Source organism: Salvia miltiorrhiza, chromosome 3, assembly GCF_028751815.1.
Source record: "Salvia miltiorrhiza cultivar Shanhuang (shh) chromosome 3, IMPLAD_Smil_shh, whole genome shotgun sequence".
Taxonomy (NCBI): domain Eukaryota; kingdom Viridiplantae; phylum Streptophyta; class Magnoliopsida; order Lamiales; family Lamiaceae; genus Salvia; species Salvia miltiorrhiza.
Window position 1 is genome coordinate 63,006,246 of NC_080389.1, and position 18,297 is coordinate 63,024,542.

At 33.8% G+C, this 18,297-nt stretch overlaps 2 protein-coding genes across 2 annotated transcripts; both read right to left on the bottom strand.

Moving 5' to 3' along the window:
- Window positions 1-1,093: 1,093 nt before the first annotated feature.
- On the bottom strand, window positions 1,094-5,280 carry LOC131019152 (receptor kinase-like protein Xa21). The gene is made up of 4 exons (XM_057947837.1): window positions 4,374-5,280; window positions 4,082-4,300; window positions 1,559-3,994; window positions 1,094-1,439 (listed from the first exon to the last, which is right to left on the bottom strand). The coding sequence occupies exons 1-3, from the start codon at window positions 5,278-5,280 to the stop codon at window positions 1,566-1,568; spliced, it is 3,555 nt and encodes a 1,184-aa protein (XP_057803820.1). The 3' UTR covers window positions 1,094-1,439; window positions 1,559-1,565.
- Window positions 5,281-11,051: 5,771 nt separating this feature from the next.
- On the bottom strand, window positions 11,052-14,754 carry LOC131019153 (probable LRR receptor-like serine/threonine-protein kinase At3g47570). Its single transcript, XM_057947839.1, has 4 exons — window positions 13,848-14,754; window positions 13,555-13,773; window positions 11,489-13,480; window positions 11,052-11,395 (listed from the first exon to the last, which is right to left on the bottom strand). Exons 1-4 carry the CDS (start codon window positions 14,752-14,754, stop codon window positions 11,052-11,054), a joined length of 3,462 nt encoding a protein of 1,153 aa, XP_057803822.1.
- Window positions 14,755-18,297: the final 3,543 nt, after the last annotated feature.

The window sequence follows — 18,297 nt, forward strand, 5'->3', positions numbered from 1 at the left end:
TTTGCAACTACACCGGTGTGTTCTGTTGGCCTACCGCTGAGCTTACGGTTGCAGGCATTGATCTCAACCATGGAGACATCACAATTTGCATATTTAATTTTTCACAAAATCTTGGGTACACCTGGGTGTACCGTACAATCGGGTTGACCCGTATCCACATATAGTATTATTTATATGGGTTGGGTCAGGATATGGATTCAAATCAGAGATGGGTCAAAATTTTAGTGAAGGTATAACCCGGTTGTACGGTACACCCGGGTGTACCCAAGATCACCTCCTAATATTTTTATTAGCATAAAGAATTTGATATATATTAATATAGAATTGAATTAGAGTGAATAATATATACAAATATATAAATCCAATCTTACTTTTGTCCATCCAAAATGGCCCACCTTCCATAGACAATTAATATTGCTTACGTAAAATATTTAATAAATATTTTTAAATCTTCCATTTTCAGAATCCATCTTATTTAGGATAGATTCATGATTCCTAATTTAACTCAACCATGGAAATAATTAGATATACATTAAATATCTTACAACTAAGTCAAACTAGCTAAATGATTGGTTGTCAATCCATCATTAAGTAAGTATTTGAATTTTTTGTTGACGGAAGACATCATATCCTACTATCAGTTTTCATACAGAAGATGGAAATTCTAAACAAACTCTGACTCATTCGATGAGGCAATTAATGTCATCATTTTTTTTTCATTTGATAAATTAACTATTAAATTAAAAAATTGTAAATTATGGATTCAAAATTGGGGGAAATACCGTGTTGCCCTCTACATGTTCGACGGAATGCGCCAATGGGACGTCGAAATTGAATGTGTGCTCGATGAGTATCACAATCAGTTGCTGCTACCTTCTATGCCGTGTGAAGATCGGGTTTGTGCTTCTGAGCAGCTTGATCAAGTTCGGCTGCGAACGGAATATCAAAATTTTCAAAACTCTTTTGAGAGGGGTTGTTTCAGTTGGTGAGAATGGTGAGGCAGAGGCGTTGTTCAGAAAGATTTTGCCTTTTAAGCTGTGACAAAGAAGATTATATATAAACTCAAGAACATAAAATATGGAGGAAAGAGGGATAAGAAAACCTTGAGCATTAGTTGTTGAAATAGAAATTATATAAAAGGAGAAAAACGAAAAAGAAAGCCTAGCAAACCCTTGAAAGCACAAAGACGCTAACTAAGGGCCGAGCCTCAATAAAACCTTCATGGCGAAACCCAATGGGAAAAACACCAGTAAAGGAAAAAGAGTAATCGTCTACTACAACGAGAAAAAAAAAGCAGAAACAAGAAGAACAAATTAACAATAATAGCAAAAACCAACAAAAGGACCAAGCCAAATTTTCCATTCTTTATGTCATCCACCTCACCACTATCCAGTGCCTCACCCCAGTTAGCATCTACTGCCTCTTCAAAATCTTCAACACTACATGCCTCATCAAAGCCACCAAATGAAGAAGACATCATTAGCTAATTAACTTTACGATAGAAATTTGAGATATGAATATCCTTTTAGAAATAACATAATACTTTGAAATAGCTTACTTGAATCTCATTGGGAAAATCGATATTTGATTTTTTGCAACTCTGCATGTGCTTGTTTCATGTTGATTCTATCCCCGGGAGAGTCGGCAGAGCATTTCAAAGCCACTTCAAGTATGGATGATACACACTGCATATTCTTGTCTATCATTTCTTCCTCCAAATTCATGACTAAGTTGGCATCTATCACTTCATCTGGGATCTTCGAAAGTGAGAGTTCTACCCATCTCTTTAAGCTCATATTTCCGCAAAACATATCATCATTAGGCCTTTTTCTCGTAAAAGTTTCAATCAACATTACCCCGTAGCTATACACATCACACTTTGTTGAAACTAGCCCTTCCAAGCCATACTCTGGAACAACAAAAATCATGATGTGTGCAGTAAGGAAGACACAATTAATTGATTGAAAGTGAAGTGCAATCAATATATTTAGAGAAACTTCACCTGGAGCGATGTAACCGAATGTTGCTAGCGTGTTGGTTAACACAAAGCTATCTCCATCGCATAACAACTTTGCTATCCCAAAGTCGCTTACATGGGCAACCATGTCTTCATCTAACAGCACATTACTAGGCTTCAAGTCGCTGTGGACAATGGGCATTGAATAACCGTGGTGAAGATACTCCAAAGCAGATGCAACATCAATCATTATATTCAATCTTTCCATCATGTTCAAGCAATAGTTGTGGGAATATAACCATTTTTCAAGGTTTCCCTTTGGCATATATTCAAGTACTAATGCCTTGAACTCTTCATTGGAGCAACTGCTTATGACGCTTGTCAGATTCCTGTGTCTAATGCTACGTAGTATCTCACATTCGACATCAAATATTCTCGAAATACCTTCTAGCTGCATATTAAACACCTTGACAACGATATCCTTCCCATTGTTAAGAATTCCCTTATAAACAGAGCAAGAACTCCCGGTGCCAAGTAAATTGCCTTCATTGAATCTTTCTGTTGCTTGCAGCAGTTCATAATAAGAGATTCTTTCCGGCACAATGAATATCAACTCATCAACCTCTCTAGTCGTCTTATCTTTCCTTTTATTTCTGACAATTATAAACGCCAAAGAAACAACTGAGATGAAAGCCACAACCCCGAAAACAATAAATGAAGCTCGTTCCACCTTCTTTCTCTTTGATCTGTGATTAGAAATTGAAGAGCAAATTTGGACATGGAACTTGGGGATTCCACACAATGCCTCATTACCCTTAAAACAATCCGTAGTGAAGTTTCTAAAACAACCTTCATTAGGAATTTCTCCACTTAAACTATTGAAAGAGACATTAAAGTAGTCGAGGTGTTGAAGTGTTTCTAAAGACTTTGGAATTGAACCAGAGAGGTTGTTGTATGACAAATCGAGATTTGCCAAATTGATCATGCTTCCCATTGACACAGGAATAGAACCTTCCAGTCTATTATTTGCCAAAGACAGATTAATCAAATTCTGCAACTTCCCAATAGTGCTAGGAATTGACCCTGACAACTGATTCATCGATAGGTTTATATGTATTGTTGCTCCTAAGTTACTCATCTCTAGTGGTAGTGACCCATTTAATGAATTTGAGGACAAGTCTAGAGTGATCAAATCTTTTAGGCCCCATAAGCTTGATGGTATGCTAGAATTCAAAATGTTGGAGTCTAGATAAAGATTTCTTAAAGAAGAGACATTTCCCAAACATTTAGGAATTGGGTCTGAAAATTGATTCCCGCTAAAAATTAAACCGTCGAGGCTTAATAGATTGCATATAGCATGTGGTATTGAGCCTCCCAACATGTTATTAGACAAAGATAATCCTTGAAGTTCATGCAAATGGCTTATACTTAGTGGAATATTACCAGATAACTCATTTGCTGACAACTCCAACATCATCAAATTGCTTAAATTGCCTATTTCAACAGGAATGCTGCCACTGAATTTGCAGTTGGTGGCATAGAATTTTGAAAGCGAGGAAGATAAGTTCCCGACAGAAGCTGGAATGACACCGTATAGAGGATTATCACTAATTGACAAATATGTTAGAGACCTGCAATTTGTCAATGAAGTAATGAACGAAGATGATGATGCTTGGGTAAGATTGTTGCTGTACAGTTGAAGAATTTGAAGAAGTCTTAGGTTGCCGAGATGAGTAGGTATATAACCACTGAATTTGTTATCAGGAAGTGAGAGAATTGTGAGTTGAGAACAGTTAGAGATGGAGTTGGGTATTGCTCCGGTGATAGAATTTTCGCCAAGAATAAGTTGTTCGAGAAAGGGAGAGGCATGGCATAAATGGGTTGGAAGAACCCCTGACAGAGCATTGTCGACAAGTGAAAGAATCCGAAGAGTTGAAATGTTAAAGAGCTCATGTGGAATCGAACCACTCAAGCTGTTCGACTGTAGTACTAATGACTCCAAATGGTAAAGTTGGCCAAATTCAGTGGGAATAAGCCCTGCAAAACATGAGATTTCAAAACTGTAGCTAAAAACACGTATTGTAGCTAAACAGACCAATTTACATGAAAATTACTCTATTGTACCTGTAAAATGGTTTTCCTGGAGCTCTAATTTTGTTAGCATGGTAATATTCCCGACATCCCTTGAAAGCTTTCCTGTGAATTTGTTACGCCATAGGAGTAAGGTTTGCAGAGAAGACATATTCATGAAAATATTGAAATCAATTGAGCCCTCAATCTCATTCCATTCAGCACCAAACTCAACCAGACTCTGAATATGGCCAATCTCATGTGGTAGTATTCCTGGCAAAAAAAGTGTCATGAAACTAATCAAATCTCATTTACACAAATTTATGTGATAAGATTTGAACCATACCATTCAAATTGTTAGCACCAAGATATAACTCCCGAAGAGATGTTAAGTAACCGATTTCTGAAGCTATCTCCCCACTAAAAGAGTTGTAAGAGAGGCTCAACACCTCAAGCCCTGAACATTGGGATAGATTTGTGGGAATCGCGCCACTCAGTTGATTGTTAGAAAGATCAAGCCAAGCAAGAAATGGAAGATTATGGCACATGTCTGTTGGAAGACTTCCACTCAATTCATTGTCTCTCAATGCTATAGTTACAAGAGTCGATATGTTGAATATGGCTGATGGTATAGCACCGGATACACGATTGAATTGAACAGATAGCTTTCGTAGACTTTGAAGTCTCCCAAACTCTTTTGGAATTTCTCCACTTAGAGAATTGTAAGTTAAGTCAAGAAATTTTAGGTTTGTGAGGTTTGAGAGCGATTTTGGGATGGAACCTATGAAGCTATTGTTGCGTAAATTCAAGTGCTCTAATTTTGGTAACTGACCCAACATCAGAGGGATGTCTCCGGTGAAGTTGTTGAGTCGGAGAGATATGAACTTCAAACGGCGAAGGAGAGACAGCTCTTGAGGCAAATCTCCATAGAAATGGTTGTTGGTGAGGTCAAGGGAGACGAGGAAGGAGAGGTGGCCGAGCTGTGGAGGAATGGTGCCGGAGAGAGCCATGTTGGAGAGATTCAAGGCAGCTACTCTGTGGTGGCGGAAGCTGCAAGTGACGCCAATCCAGGTGCAGACGGAGGTGGAGTTGGTCCAATTAGTTGCAAGTAAAAGAGATGTATGTTTGAGTGAAAGAAGGGCAGTTTGATCAGTTGCAAGGCTCAGAGGTTGTTTGGCTTCAGAAGAAAGCATTTGGAAGGTTATGGTAATTAGGAATGCATAAGCAAAAATGCAATGAAGCTTTTTCTCCATGGCTGCAAATTGTGATTGTATTATGATAATTAAGTAGCTAATAATCATCATATATACAGAAATATTACGTACAAGACTTGAGAATGTTGATGGGTGTGGGTTTTGAGTCAAGTCGTCGGTAGATGTTACTCCATTTCCATACAAATTAATGTTGGCCCCAATCACTTAATGAGACCGAGACAAAAACGAAGACTTGAGGTTGAGGTTGAGACAAAGACGGAGACGAAGACTTGAGAGTGTTGATTGGTGTGGGTTTTGAGTCAAGTCGTGGTTAGATGTTATTTCCATCCCTACTCTCTCGTGGTCCATACAAAGACGAAGACGAAGACTTGAGGTTGAGACAAAGACAGAGACGGAGACGAAGACTTGATCGATATAGAAATGAAAACTGAAATGCATCGTCCCAATTCTGTAAAAAAATAAGGCTCAGCTAAATAAAATGAAAGGGGCCCAACTAATATTACAAATCCCAGCCCAATTAAATAATAATAAAAAAAAAGAATATTGGGCCAGCTAAATAAAAAGAAAACGCCCCAAAAAAGAATATTACAAGACTTGGTAGTCTTGAAGGGTGTGGCTTTTGATGTGTTTTTTGCTTTTTCCGTTTGAGTCAATTATTTCCATCCCTACTCTCTCGTGGTCCATACAAATGTCGGCCCCAATCACTTTTACAGACGAAGACGAAGACGAAGATGAAGACGAAGACTTGAGGTAAAAAAACTCCTCTTTTATGTTATATATATAGATGTGAGAAAAGAAATGAGTGATTTAAAGACGAAGATGAAGACGAAGACTTGAGGTTGTGGACTACAATTGTCGGCCCCAGTCACTTAAAAATTGTGTACTACAGCATGAACTGAGAGGCAGTTGCCTCCTTCATGGTTGCAGCAGACTTACTTTAACTTGATTCACTGACATCTTATTACCTTGAAAAACATCTTTAATTAACTACTTGTTTTTTAGCCTTTCATTGAACCAGCAACCAATCTTTGTTTGTTAGTTTTAATTATGTTTTTAGGATTTAAGTAATTTTAATTTATGTCTTTAGATTTTTTTTTAGGATCTTTATTTTAATGGAATTTTAATTATTAGTAAAATGTGTTTTTAAATATGAGCAATTAAAATTAAATGAAAAACATAAAAATCTAAACTAAAAAAATCAAGTAGGCTATCAAGTAACCCCAATGCAGCACTACTTACTCAATGTGGTCCCCTACTATCAAGTAGGCTATCAAGTAACCCCATTGCGGATGCTCTAAGAATTGAAACCACTATATTCTAGCTACGTCAACTTTCTTATAGAGCAGCTACTCAAGAAAATCCAATTAACTGAGCCAAGGCTTTAAATTGGGCTAACAAAAACTAAGAAAAAAAAGAGGACCACATCATAACGCAGCAACATTTTTCATTCGCTTTTACTTGTATATAATTTTTTTTAAATGTATAAAAATTAAGAAAAAAAATAACATTACAAAAAAGGATTTAGATCACATGTCAGAGAATCATAATTTAATATTGCGTTTCACCGGAAGTTAAATTAAATTACATTAATTAAAATGAAAGCAAAAGATAATGCTTGAGAATTCAAAATAAAGGAGAAAAAATAAATTTTATTAACTATTATTGTGATGTTACATGTTGATGAGTATAATTCTCAAGGATTGCAAGTTATCGATAAATTGTTTCTCCCATTGAGAGTGCAACAGTTATAAGATGTATATTCTGCTTCGGCTGCCTTAAGAAATGCATCAAAACTATTTGAACTAAGATTATCATATGAGCAAGCACCACATTTATGTGTACTTAATTTAATTATCTATTGCCGATGAGGCTTAGGATCAAGTGGCAAAGCTAAAGCACCCAAGAGAGAATATGTTGCCAAAAATGAAATGAGACATTTGTAATAGGGCATTCTATTATGAAAAGCGAGATATTTGTAATAGGACGGAGGGAGATTAATAAATTCAATTTAAAATTATTTCATATGAAGCTATTAGTTTAGATAGTTTTGATGCATTTGTCGGAGGAAGCCAATGCAGAATATAAATCTAAAAGTGGCACTAACAATGAGATAAAAAGTTTAGATATAATTTGCAATCCTTGAGAATTACTAAACATGTAACATCACAATAATAATTAATGAATTTGTTTTGTTGTCCCTTTATTTTGAATTTTCAAGCATTATCTTTTGCTTTCATAATAATGTAATTAATAAAGGGGATTTTGATTATTGGAAAATAAGAAAAACATGATTGAATTATGAGAAATCGTCTATAGCATTTTTAATATAATTTATTTTTAATGGAATTGCAATATATATATGGTGATTAATGATTATGTTTATTTTTTTTTAATATAATGATTATGTATCTTATTTTTTGTCTTAATGCTAAAGTGAAATGGAATATGGAAATATGGGCTGGATTTGGGCTGCTTTTTGGGTTGGATTTTGAACATGACATACATGGGCTGGATTTTATTTGTTTACAATTTAACCTTTTACATGTGTTTTGAATGGAATAATTATAAATTATTTTTACTATTTATAATTTATACTTTTGTTAAATGACATCGACAAGATATAACAAGTCGAGTTTTAATAAATTATTTGGAAAATACAAACACAAAAATATTTTTTTTTTCAACTTTTTGAAATATATGAAAAGGAAAAAAAGAAAAAATTCAGATCAGTTTTTATATTCGTTCAGGATTTTAATAGATTTTTAAAATCCAGAGATTTTAAAAATCTACAGATTTTACACATATTCTTCATGTATTTTGGAATTCTAAATAGATTTTGAACCGAATTTTGTAGGGATTTTAATAAGAATTTGACGTGATTTTTACGAACTTGAAATATACCATCCCAGTGCTCGTTGGAATTAATTGAGTGCTGGGACAGCTCCCAGCGATCGCTGGGTTCCAGCGACCGCTGGCCTCGTGCAATATAAAGCCCAGTAGATTGCTGGCTTCTTCGAGCCGCGGCCGCTGGTATTTTTATAGATTTTTAAAAGTCTGAAACGAATACCTCTGAATTTTTATAGAATTGTAAAAATCTTGAATGAATATCTCTAGATTTTAATAGGCTTTAAAAGTCTTGAAACAAATACACTCAGATTTTAAAAGTCTGCAGAATTCTATTAAAATCCTCAACAAATACACCCCCTTTAGATTTGAAACAGCTCAAAAACTTGCAATCCAAAACATTGATTATCTTTTCATGACAATTTTGGTGATATTTTCATCATTCATTTCTCTCTCTTCATAATATGTTTTGAAATCACTTCTTGAGTCAAATTGATCCTCTGTTTATTGCAAAGACTATCGTTGATCTATCAATCAATTGCCTTTTATAAACTGTTGCTGAAATTGTTTAGCTCTAATCCTGAGGTTGAATCGTAATCTATTATTCCTTGAAATATTCCACTTGAAATCTGTTGAACTTTGATAATTTGGATAAAATTGTCGTTGTAATTAGACGAGTCCTCTTTCTCCTCCCTCGCCTTGGGAGGTTTTAACGAGGCTCGGACCTGGAGTGATCGAGCTCTGATCTCTCTTTAATCCCTTTTTTAAAAATGATCATAATTCATTCATTTCATAAGTTGAATAAGCTGATATCTTCAAATTCCATTCTTTCCGATTGTAACTATTGGCATTCTCTTTTATCTGTGGTGATTGTGATTTCACTATGATTTGCTACGAGTTCTGTTACACGCCTCTAATTGAATTCTGATGTACATTGATCAAGCGAAGACGAAGAAAACCGTGACTAGAACCAGAGAGAAGAAAGTGTATTCTTTGCCTGGCCAGAAATTTGATGTCCCCGAAGAGGTTCTGTACCTATAGCCCTTCGTTTGATATGGTTACGTTCTCTTCTAGACGAGTTCTAGCCTTTCCGTGTCTCTTTTCTTGACGATATCTGATCTGCAGCGGGAGCCATTGAGGATATTTTACGAATCATTATCCAAGCAGATTCCTTCAAGTGAAATGGCTGAATTTTGGTGAGTTCTTTCTCAGCTAGTTTGTATGAACATTTGGAAGAGTTTATATAACTTGCACGATTTTTTATTCTTAAAAAGGACTTGAATTACTTAGAACAATAAACCATTTTTGTGATGTGAGAAAACGTTGTTGTTGTTGTTGTTGTTGTTAGATTAGTCCATTTATCGTGATAGCAGATATTTACATAAACTTATCATTCCCCATTAATCTGTGAGCTGCAAACGATCATTTTCTTGATAGCTCGGTTGGAATGGAGGAGTTATACAACAAAACCTGCATAAAAATTCAATGAATTCTTCGAGTATCTACTCTCTTCGTGTTCTGCCTATTTTCTTATCCGAACCCTTTTTCAAAAAATTCATTAAATTCAAGAGCATCAAGTCTTTTTTAATGCCTTCTTCTGTTTTCTCAACGACTTTTTTATAGTTTTAGACTGCGTTCTTGTGGTTACTCCATCTTGTATGAACTTAAAAGGGAGGTTTTCGTTGTTTGATGATAGTCTCGAGAAGTTTGCTGAGACGAATAAATGAGGATTCGGGTAAAACAGAACCTTGGTGTTTGGTAAGAACAGCGGATTCTCGCCATACTTACTTCATATGAAGTCGATAACTCCAGATTTTCCGGAACTAGTTCATACTAGTAGCTAATTTTTCTTGCATCGAGCAATCATTTTGGGGTTTAAAGTGATATTTACCCTTTTTTTAGGAAAAGGAGAGATTTTATTAATCACACGAATATGGAGCATGGAGATGACCCTCCACAAACGATGAGGGTTCATTCCAAACATGAAGTGTAGCAACACCTCAGCTTTAGTGAAGCAATGAGCTATCGCGTCTTGATTTCTCTGATAAACTTTTTTGAAAGATAAAACATGATATCTACTTATCTTTTTCACCAACAAACGAAAATAAAATGAAAAAATAGTATGATATTCAAATTAGAGATAAATGAGAGCGAAAAAAAAATTAATTTTTACGTTTTAAACGATCATAAATTAGTAATTTCAAAATTATTTATTACTCCGAATTAAAGATTATAGTTTTTAATTTAACATTGGAATAAAATATTTTTTTTTCATAAATTGAAGTTAACGATTTTTTGAATAAAATTAAAATAGAAAAATAAGAAAGAAATTTTGGAGGGAAGAAGTGAGAAGAGAGAGAAAAATCGGAGGTAAAAAAACTCCCCTTTTATGTTATATATATAGAGTGAGAAAAGAAATGAGTCATTTAAAATTATCCAGCATTTTTTCATGATAAATTTATCCATAAAAAATAAACGAACCCTTAAATGATTTGGGAAGTAATTACACTCGATGCTAGATTATTAAGTGTCAGAATTAAACGAAAATATTCTATATTTTTCAAAAAAAAAATTATACTAAAATTATCTAAATAGTGTATTAAAACTCGACATGTTATATCTTGTCAATGACATTTAACAGAAGTATAAATTAGAAATAGAAAAAATGATTTCAAAATTATCCATTCAAAACACAATATGTAACGAAAAGTTAAATTGGCAACCCAAATTATCAACAAATAAAATCCAGCCCATATACAACGCATGTTCAAAATCCAACCCATATTACTTAGTAGTATATTACATTTTACTTTCGCATTAAGACAACAAATTAATAAGAGTACATAATTAAATTATCATTAATCATTAATCATTAATCATTAATAAGAGTACTACTGGATAAAGCATAGGAACAAACAGAGACACAATTATTCCAAATATAGCATACATTCTCAATTACTTGAATCTCATTGGGAAAATCGTTTTTTGATTTTCTGCAACTCTGCATGTGCTTGTTTCATATTGATTCTATCCCCGGGAGAGTCGACAGAGCATTTTAGAGCCAATTCAAGTATGCATGATACACACTGCATATTCTTGTCAATCATTTCTTCCTCCAAATTCATGACTAAGTTGGTATCTATCACTTCATCTGGGACCTCCGAAAGTGAGAGTTCTACCCATCTCTTTAAGCTCATATCTCCGCAAAACATATCATCACTAGGCCTTTTTCTTGTAAAAGTTTCAATCAACATCACCCCGTAGCTATACACATCACACCTTGTTGAAACTAGCCCTTCCAAGCCATACTCTGGAACAACAAAAATCATGATGTGTGCAGTAAGAAAGACACAATTAATTGATTGAAAGTGAAGTGCAATCAATATATTTAGAGAAACTTCACCTGGAGCGATGTAACCGAATGTTGCTAGTGTGTTGGTTAACACAAAGCTATCTCCATCGCATAACAACTTTGCTATCCCAAAGTCACTTACATGGGCAACCATGTCTTCATCTAACAGCACATTACTAGGCTTCAAGTCGCTGTGGACAATGGGCATTGAATAACCGTGGTGAAGATACTCCAAAGCAGATGCAACATCAATCATGATATTCAATCTTTCCATCATATTCAAGCAATAATTGTGGGAATATAACCATTTTTCAAGGTTTCCCTTTGGCATATATTCAAGTACTAATGCCTTGAACTCTTCATTGGAGCAACTGCTTATGACGCTTGTCAGATTCCTGTGTCGAATGCTACGTAGTATCTCACATTCGACATCAAATATTCTTGAAATACCTTCTAGCTGCATATTAAACACCTTGACAACGATATCCTTCCCATTGTTAAGAATTCCCTTATAAACAGAGCAAGAACTCCCAGTGCCAATTAAATTGCTTTCATCGAATCTTTCCGTTGCTTGGAGCAGTTCATAATAAGAGATTCTTTCCGGCAAAATGAATATCAACTCATCCACTTCTCTAGTCGTCTTATCTTTCCTTTTGTTTTTAACAATTATACAGGCCAAAGAAACAACTGAGATGAAAGCCACAACCCCGAAAACAATAAATGAAGCTCGTTCCACCTTCTTTCTCTTTGATCTGTGATTAGAAGTTGAAGAGCAAATTTGGACATGGAACTTAGGGATTCCACACAATGCCTCATTACCCTTAAAAGAATCCTTAGTGAAGTTTCTAAAAGAACCTTCATTAGGAATTTCTCCACTTAAACTATTGAAAGAGACATTAAAGTAGTCGAGGTGTTGAAGTTCATCTAAAGACTTAGGAATTGAACCAGAGAGGTTGTTGTACGACAAGTCGAGATCTTCCAAATTGATCATGCTTCCCATAGACACAGGAATAGAACCTTCTAGTCTATTATTTGCCAAAGACAGATTAATCAAACTCCGCAACTTCCCAATAGTGCTAGGAATTGACCCTGACAACTGATTCATTGCTACATTTATATAGATCGCTGCTCCTAAGTTACTCATCTCTAGAGGTAGTGACCCATTTAATGAATTTGAGGACAAGTCTAGATTGATCAAATCTTTTAGGCCCCATAAGCTTGATGGTATGCTTGAATTCAAAATGTTGGACTCTAGATAAAGATTTCTTAAAGAAGAGACATTTCCCAGACATTTAGGAATTGGGCCTGAAAATTGATTCTGGCTCATATCTAAAGTGTTGAGGCGGAATAGATCACATATAGCATGTGGTATTGAGCCTCCCAACATGTTATTAAACACAATTAATCCTTGAATTTCATGCAAATGGCTTATAGTTAGTGGAATATTACCAGATAACTCATTCCAAGATAAATCTAATACCATCATATTGCTTAGATTGCCTATTTCAACAGGAATGCTGCCACTGAATTTGCAGTTGCTGTTGGTGAATGTTTGAAGTGAGGAAGATAAGTTCCCGACAGAAGCTGGAATGACACCATTTAGAGGATTATTACCAAATGACAAATCAGTTAGAGCCTCGCAATTTGTCAATGAAGTAATGAAGGAAGATGATGGTGCCTGGGTAAGATTGTTGCTGAACAGTTGAAGATTTTGAAGAAGTCTTAGGTTACCGAGATGAGTAGGTATATAACCACTGAATTTGTTCTCATTAAGTATGAGAATTGTGAGTTGAGAACAGTTAGAGATGGAGTTGGGTATTGCTCCGGTGATAGAATTTCCGCCAAGATAAAGTCGTTCAAGAAAGGGAGAGGCATGGCATAAATGGGTTGGAAGAACCCCTGACAGAGCATTGTCGGTAAGTGCAAGAATCCGAAGAGTTGAAATGTTAAAGAGCTCATGTGGAATCGAACCACTCAAGCTGTTGGCTGATAATGCTAATGCCTCCAAATGGTAAAGTTGGCCAAATTCAGTGGGAATAAGCCCTGCAAAACATGAGATTTCAAAAACACATATGGTAGCTAAACAGACTATTTACATGAAAATTACTCTGTTGTACCTGTAAAATGGTTTTCCGAGAGCTTTAACTCTGTTAGCATGGTAATATTCCCGACATCCCTTGAAAGGTTCCCCGTGAATTTGTTGCGCCATAGATATATGTTTTGGAGAGAAGACATATTCATGAAAATATTGAAATCAATTGAGCCCGCAATCTGATTGAATTCAGCAGCAAAAGTAACCAGACTCTGAACATGGCCAATCTCATGTGGTAGTATTCCTGGCAAAAAAAGTGTCATGAAACTAATAAAATCTCATTTACACAAATTTATGTGATAAGAACTTGAACCATACCATTCAAATTGTTAGCACCAAGATATAACAACTGAAGAGATGTTAAGTAGCCGATTTCTGAAGGTATCTCCCCACTAAAAGAGTTTACAGAGAGGCTCAACCTCTCAAGCCGTGAACATTGGGATAGATTTGTGGGAATCGCGCCACTCAGCTGATTGAAAGAAAGACTTAGCAAAGTAAGAGATGGAAGATTACGGCACATGTCTGTTGGAAGACTTCCACTCAATTCATTGTCTCTCAATGCTATAGCTACAAGGGTCGATATGTTGAATATGGCTGATGGTATAGCACCGGATAGACGATTGAATTGAACAGCTAGAGTTTGTAGACTTTGAAGTCTTCCCAACTCTTTCGGAATTTCTCCACTTAGAGAATTGGAAGATAACTGAAGAAATTGTAGGTTTGTGAGGTTTGAGAGAGATTTTGGGATGGAACCTATGAAGCTGTTGTTGCGTAAATTCAAGTACTCTAATTTTGGTAACTGACCCAACATCGGAGGGATGTCTCCAGTGAAGTTGTTGAGTCGGAAAGATATAAACTTCAAACGGCGAAGGAGAGAGAGTTGGTGTGGCAAATCTCCATGGAAAAGGTTGTTGGTGAGGTCGAGGGAGACGAGGAAGGAGAGGTGGCCGAGCTGCGGTGGAATAGTGCCGGAGAGAGCCATGTTGGAGAGATTCAACGCAGCTACTCTGTGGTGGCGGAAGCTGCAAGTGACGCCAATCCAGCTGCAGACGGAGCTCGAATTGGTCCAATTAGTTGCAAGTAAAAGAGATGTATGTTTGAGTGAAAGAAGGGCAGTTTGATCAGTTGCAAGGCTCAGAGGTTGTTTGGCTTCAGAAGAAAGCATTTGGAAGGTTATGGTAATTAGGAATGCATAAGCAAAAATGCAATGAAGCTTTTTTTCCATGGCTGCAAATTATGATTGTATTATGATAATTAAGTTGCTAATAAGCGCATCCAATAATCATCACATATATATACACAAATTAATGGAAGACTTGCTTGACTTGAGAGTCTTGATGGGTGTGGCTTTTGAGACAAGTCGTCCATAGAAATTAATGGAAGACATGATAACGCAGTCACTTAAAGAGACTTAATGGACTTATTCATGATTTACAATTTTGGTGCGCCAAACACAACAACATTTTTCATTCACTTTTACTTGTACTAACAGAAAGAATGTACGTTGTACGTGTAATTAATGTTATTTTATTTAATAATCTATTATTTTAGAAAATCTATTAATTTATTACTTTCATTAGATAATTTATTTATAAGCCTTAGCAATAGCTATAGATATATATCACATAGATTTAGTGTAATATCTAATGAATAATATATTCTCATAAATATATAATACTGTAAAATAACCTTAAAATAAAATATGTAATAAATTAAATAGAATTCTAATGCGATAAGATTTTGGAATCATTGGTTTAATTGATGAACTTATAAATTAAATAGAATTCTACTGTAAAATAACCTTATAAATATATAATACATTGATCGTTGGTTTAATTGATGAACTTCTTTTAGGGAAAAACGAATTGTGATGTATAAATACCAATTATATTATGGATTTATTTAGAAATTATAATTAGATTAGATGAGGGAAACAGCAATATTGGACCTAAGTAGGGAAGAAATTTTTGATCTAATTAATTTGACAACGGGTTTATGTATATATTTGGTTTTATAATATAAAATATTATTTATAGATTTGGGTGACAAATAAATATATATCAAATAAATTTATTTTATAAATATATAATACAAAATAAATAATAGGGGTAAAATAGAATGCTTAGGCTCTTTTTCTATTAGTAAGTATATAGATATAATTTTTTTTTAAATGTATAAAAATTAAGAAAAAAATAACATTACAAAAAAGGATTTAGATCACATGACAGAGAATCATAATTTAATATTGCGTTTCACCGGAAGTTAAATTAAATTATTTCTTTATGAAATTCGTTTGTATGCAAAATACTAATGGGCCGTCACCATTTATCCAACAATAAAAATGGACTTTTTTTTGGGCTGAACAATAAAAATGGAATATATTTCAATAGTTAAATTTTAATTTTGTTGGTGTTTGTAATTATAATTTTGTAATTAAAATTAAATTTTAATTTTAATTTTCTCACACAAAGCAAAACTCTTTCATTTTTACCCGTCCTTATAAATTATAGTAGCTTGTTTTCTTGTAATTTTGGATGTATGTTTTCCCTTGTGTAGATAAAAAGGAAATTACCACTTATTTTTATGAGCCGGTATCCTGTGTGGGTTTTTTGCACCGTGCAAATCGGGGTTCCGCACATCGATCTGAACCGATACTTTATGTAAATAACATTTTTATTAATAACAGTTAGTTTTCTTAACAATAACTAATTTATATTTCCTATGTCCACGAAAGAACTTCCTATCTTTCCTTTTTGGTTGTCCACAAAAGAACTTCCTACCTATTTTTGGACTATACCCCACCACTTATAATAACTCTTACTTTCACTTTTTCACAACTCTCAATATTAATTATAATACTTTTTCACCACTTCCAATACATTCAACAACTTTTTCTCCATTTTTAATACACTCAATAATATTTTTCTTAAAACGCGTGTCACTCCCTTCTAGAAAGTTCTTTCGTGGACAGAGGGAGTATTTTATTTTAACGCAAATGATACTTTCTTTTACAAGAAATGTTGATAAAAGTGTTATCAACATTATAAACCATTAAAAACACAGTTATCCATAAATTATCGTAGCATAAATTATAAATAGAAAAAATAAATTATAATTATCCATTAAAAACACAATACATACTGAAAAGTTAAATTGGCAACAAGCAATTCCAATTATTCGATTCAAACTTGCCTAAAAAAATACTATTCAATTCAAACTTGTATTTATTTATTTAATTTTTTAGTTTTTTTTTAAATTCGATTCAAACTTTGTATTAATATTATCAACAAAAAAAATCCAGCCCATATGCGACATGTTCAAAATCCAACCAATAAAACAGCCCAAGTCCAACCCATATTATTTAGTACTAGTATATTACATTTCACTTTCGCATTAATACAACAAATAAATAAGATACATAATTAAATTATCATTAATCAACACATATATATATATATATATATATATATATATATATATATATATATATATAGGGTGTGGTTCTAGAGAGAACTACATTATTTGTGAGAACGGGAGAACCATCAAATCTAATGCATCCATTGTAAAAATTAATGCATTCGCTGTTAAAATTAATGCACTAATTTTTTTTTAAAAAAATGCTCCCTTCAGGATTCGAACCCAGGATCTGCATTCATCCAACAAGATGATGCATCCACCGTAGATCTTGATGATCGAATGGTTGAAAATGGTTCTCCGGTCTTCTTTTATTTATGGTTCTTTCTTGAACCTCTCCCTATATATATATATATATATATATATATATATATAGGGTTAGGTTAAAATAAAAACTAGATTTAGGATATAAAATAAGAACCACTATAAACCATTGGATTTGTAATCATCAACGGACAGATCTTGTCCCATTTTAATTACTAATATTTACGCCATATACACTATTAGGTTAGAATGGCAATTTTAGTTTTTCAATAAATATCATTTCCTTAATTATAGGAATGTGTTATACCATCACAGATACTGTGCGTATCACATTAATTCTTTATTATTCAGAATCACGCAAACAAGAAAGAGAAAAAAAAAACATCTGTTCATGGAATTTTAGAATATGCTAATCATTCATATGAAGAATGAAGATATGTGATTATATTGAAGCGTGGACAATTATACATCACTGACTTTCATGCTATCATTGATACTATTGTACTGAATTTCACATATTTTAAATTCATAAATGTTGACAGAAAGATTCGTATATCAATTCATAGTTTTTCATGTATTAATACCTATAAACAAGCTTATAAATTTTGATGAACAATGAATCAGTATATATTAATCATATGCATATGTCAATATATTTTATGTGAATTGACGTATGAATCTTGTTATTCCATGTTATCGGTCATCTCAAAACCTAAGACAACATTTTCTGCTTGTATGGTGGTTTTTTCCATTTAGGATGTATTCACAGAATTAATCATTTTGCTTCATCATAAAATTAATATTTTCATAGTCTAAGTGCGTTAATAAAAAATTCATATATGTATATTGTCAATTCACACTATAATCTTTATATTTTCATATGAATATTTATGTTTAATGTCTGAATTTGATGAGTTTACGACATGAATAAATCTGTATATTCGCATGAATTTTTCAAAGTTTATGCGCAAGAATTTTTCCATAAGAAACCACATATAGTCCAAATTGGTGAGAGTTTGGGTTGTTTTTTAGTGGTTTGATTTTTTTATTTATTTTTGGCGTAAGAGGATTTGAATTTATTTTTATTTGT

Bases quoted from the DNA above. Each gene is read 5' to 3' on its own strand.
- LOC131019152 (XM_057947837.1), bottom strand. From the start codon at position 5,280: ATGGAGAAAAAGCTTCATTGCATTTTTGCTTATGCATTCCTAATTACC. The intron at 4,301-4,373 runs GTATGGTTCAAA...TTTTTTTGCCAG, and splicing joins TGGTGCTAACAATTTGAATG to GAATACTACCACATGAGATT. The intron at 3,995-4,081 runs GTACAATAGAGT...CATGTTTTGCAG, and splicing joins CCAGGAAAACCATTTTACAG to GGCTTATTCCCACTGAATTT.
- LOC131019153 (XM_057947839.1), bottom strand. From the start codon at position 14,754: ATGGAAAAAAAGCTTCATTGCATTTTTGCTTATGCATTCCTAATTACC. The intron at 13,774-13,847 runs GTATGGTTCAAG...TTTTTTTGCCAG, and splicing joins TGGTGCTAACAATTTGAATG to GAATACTACCACATGAGATT. The intron at 11,396-11,488 runs GTGAAGTTTCTC...TTGTTGTTCCAG, and splicing joins ATTCGGTTACATCGCTCCAG to AGTATGGCTTGGAAGGGCTA.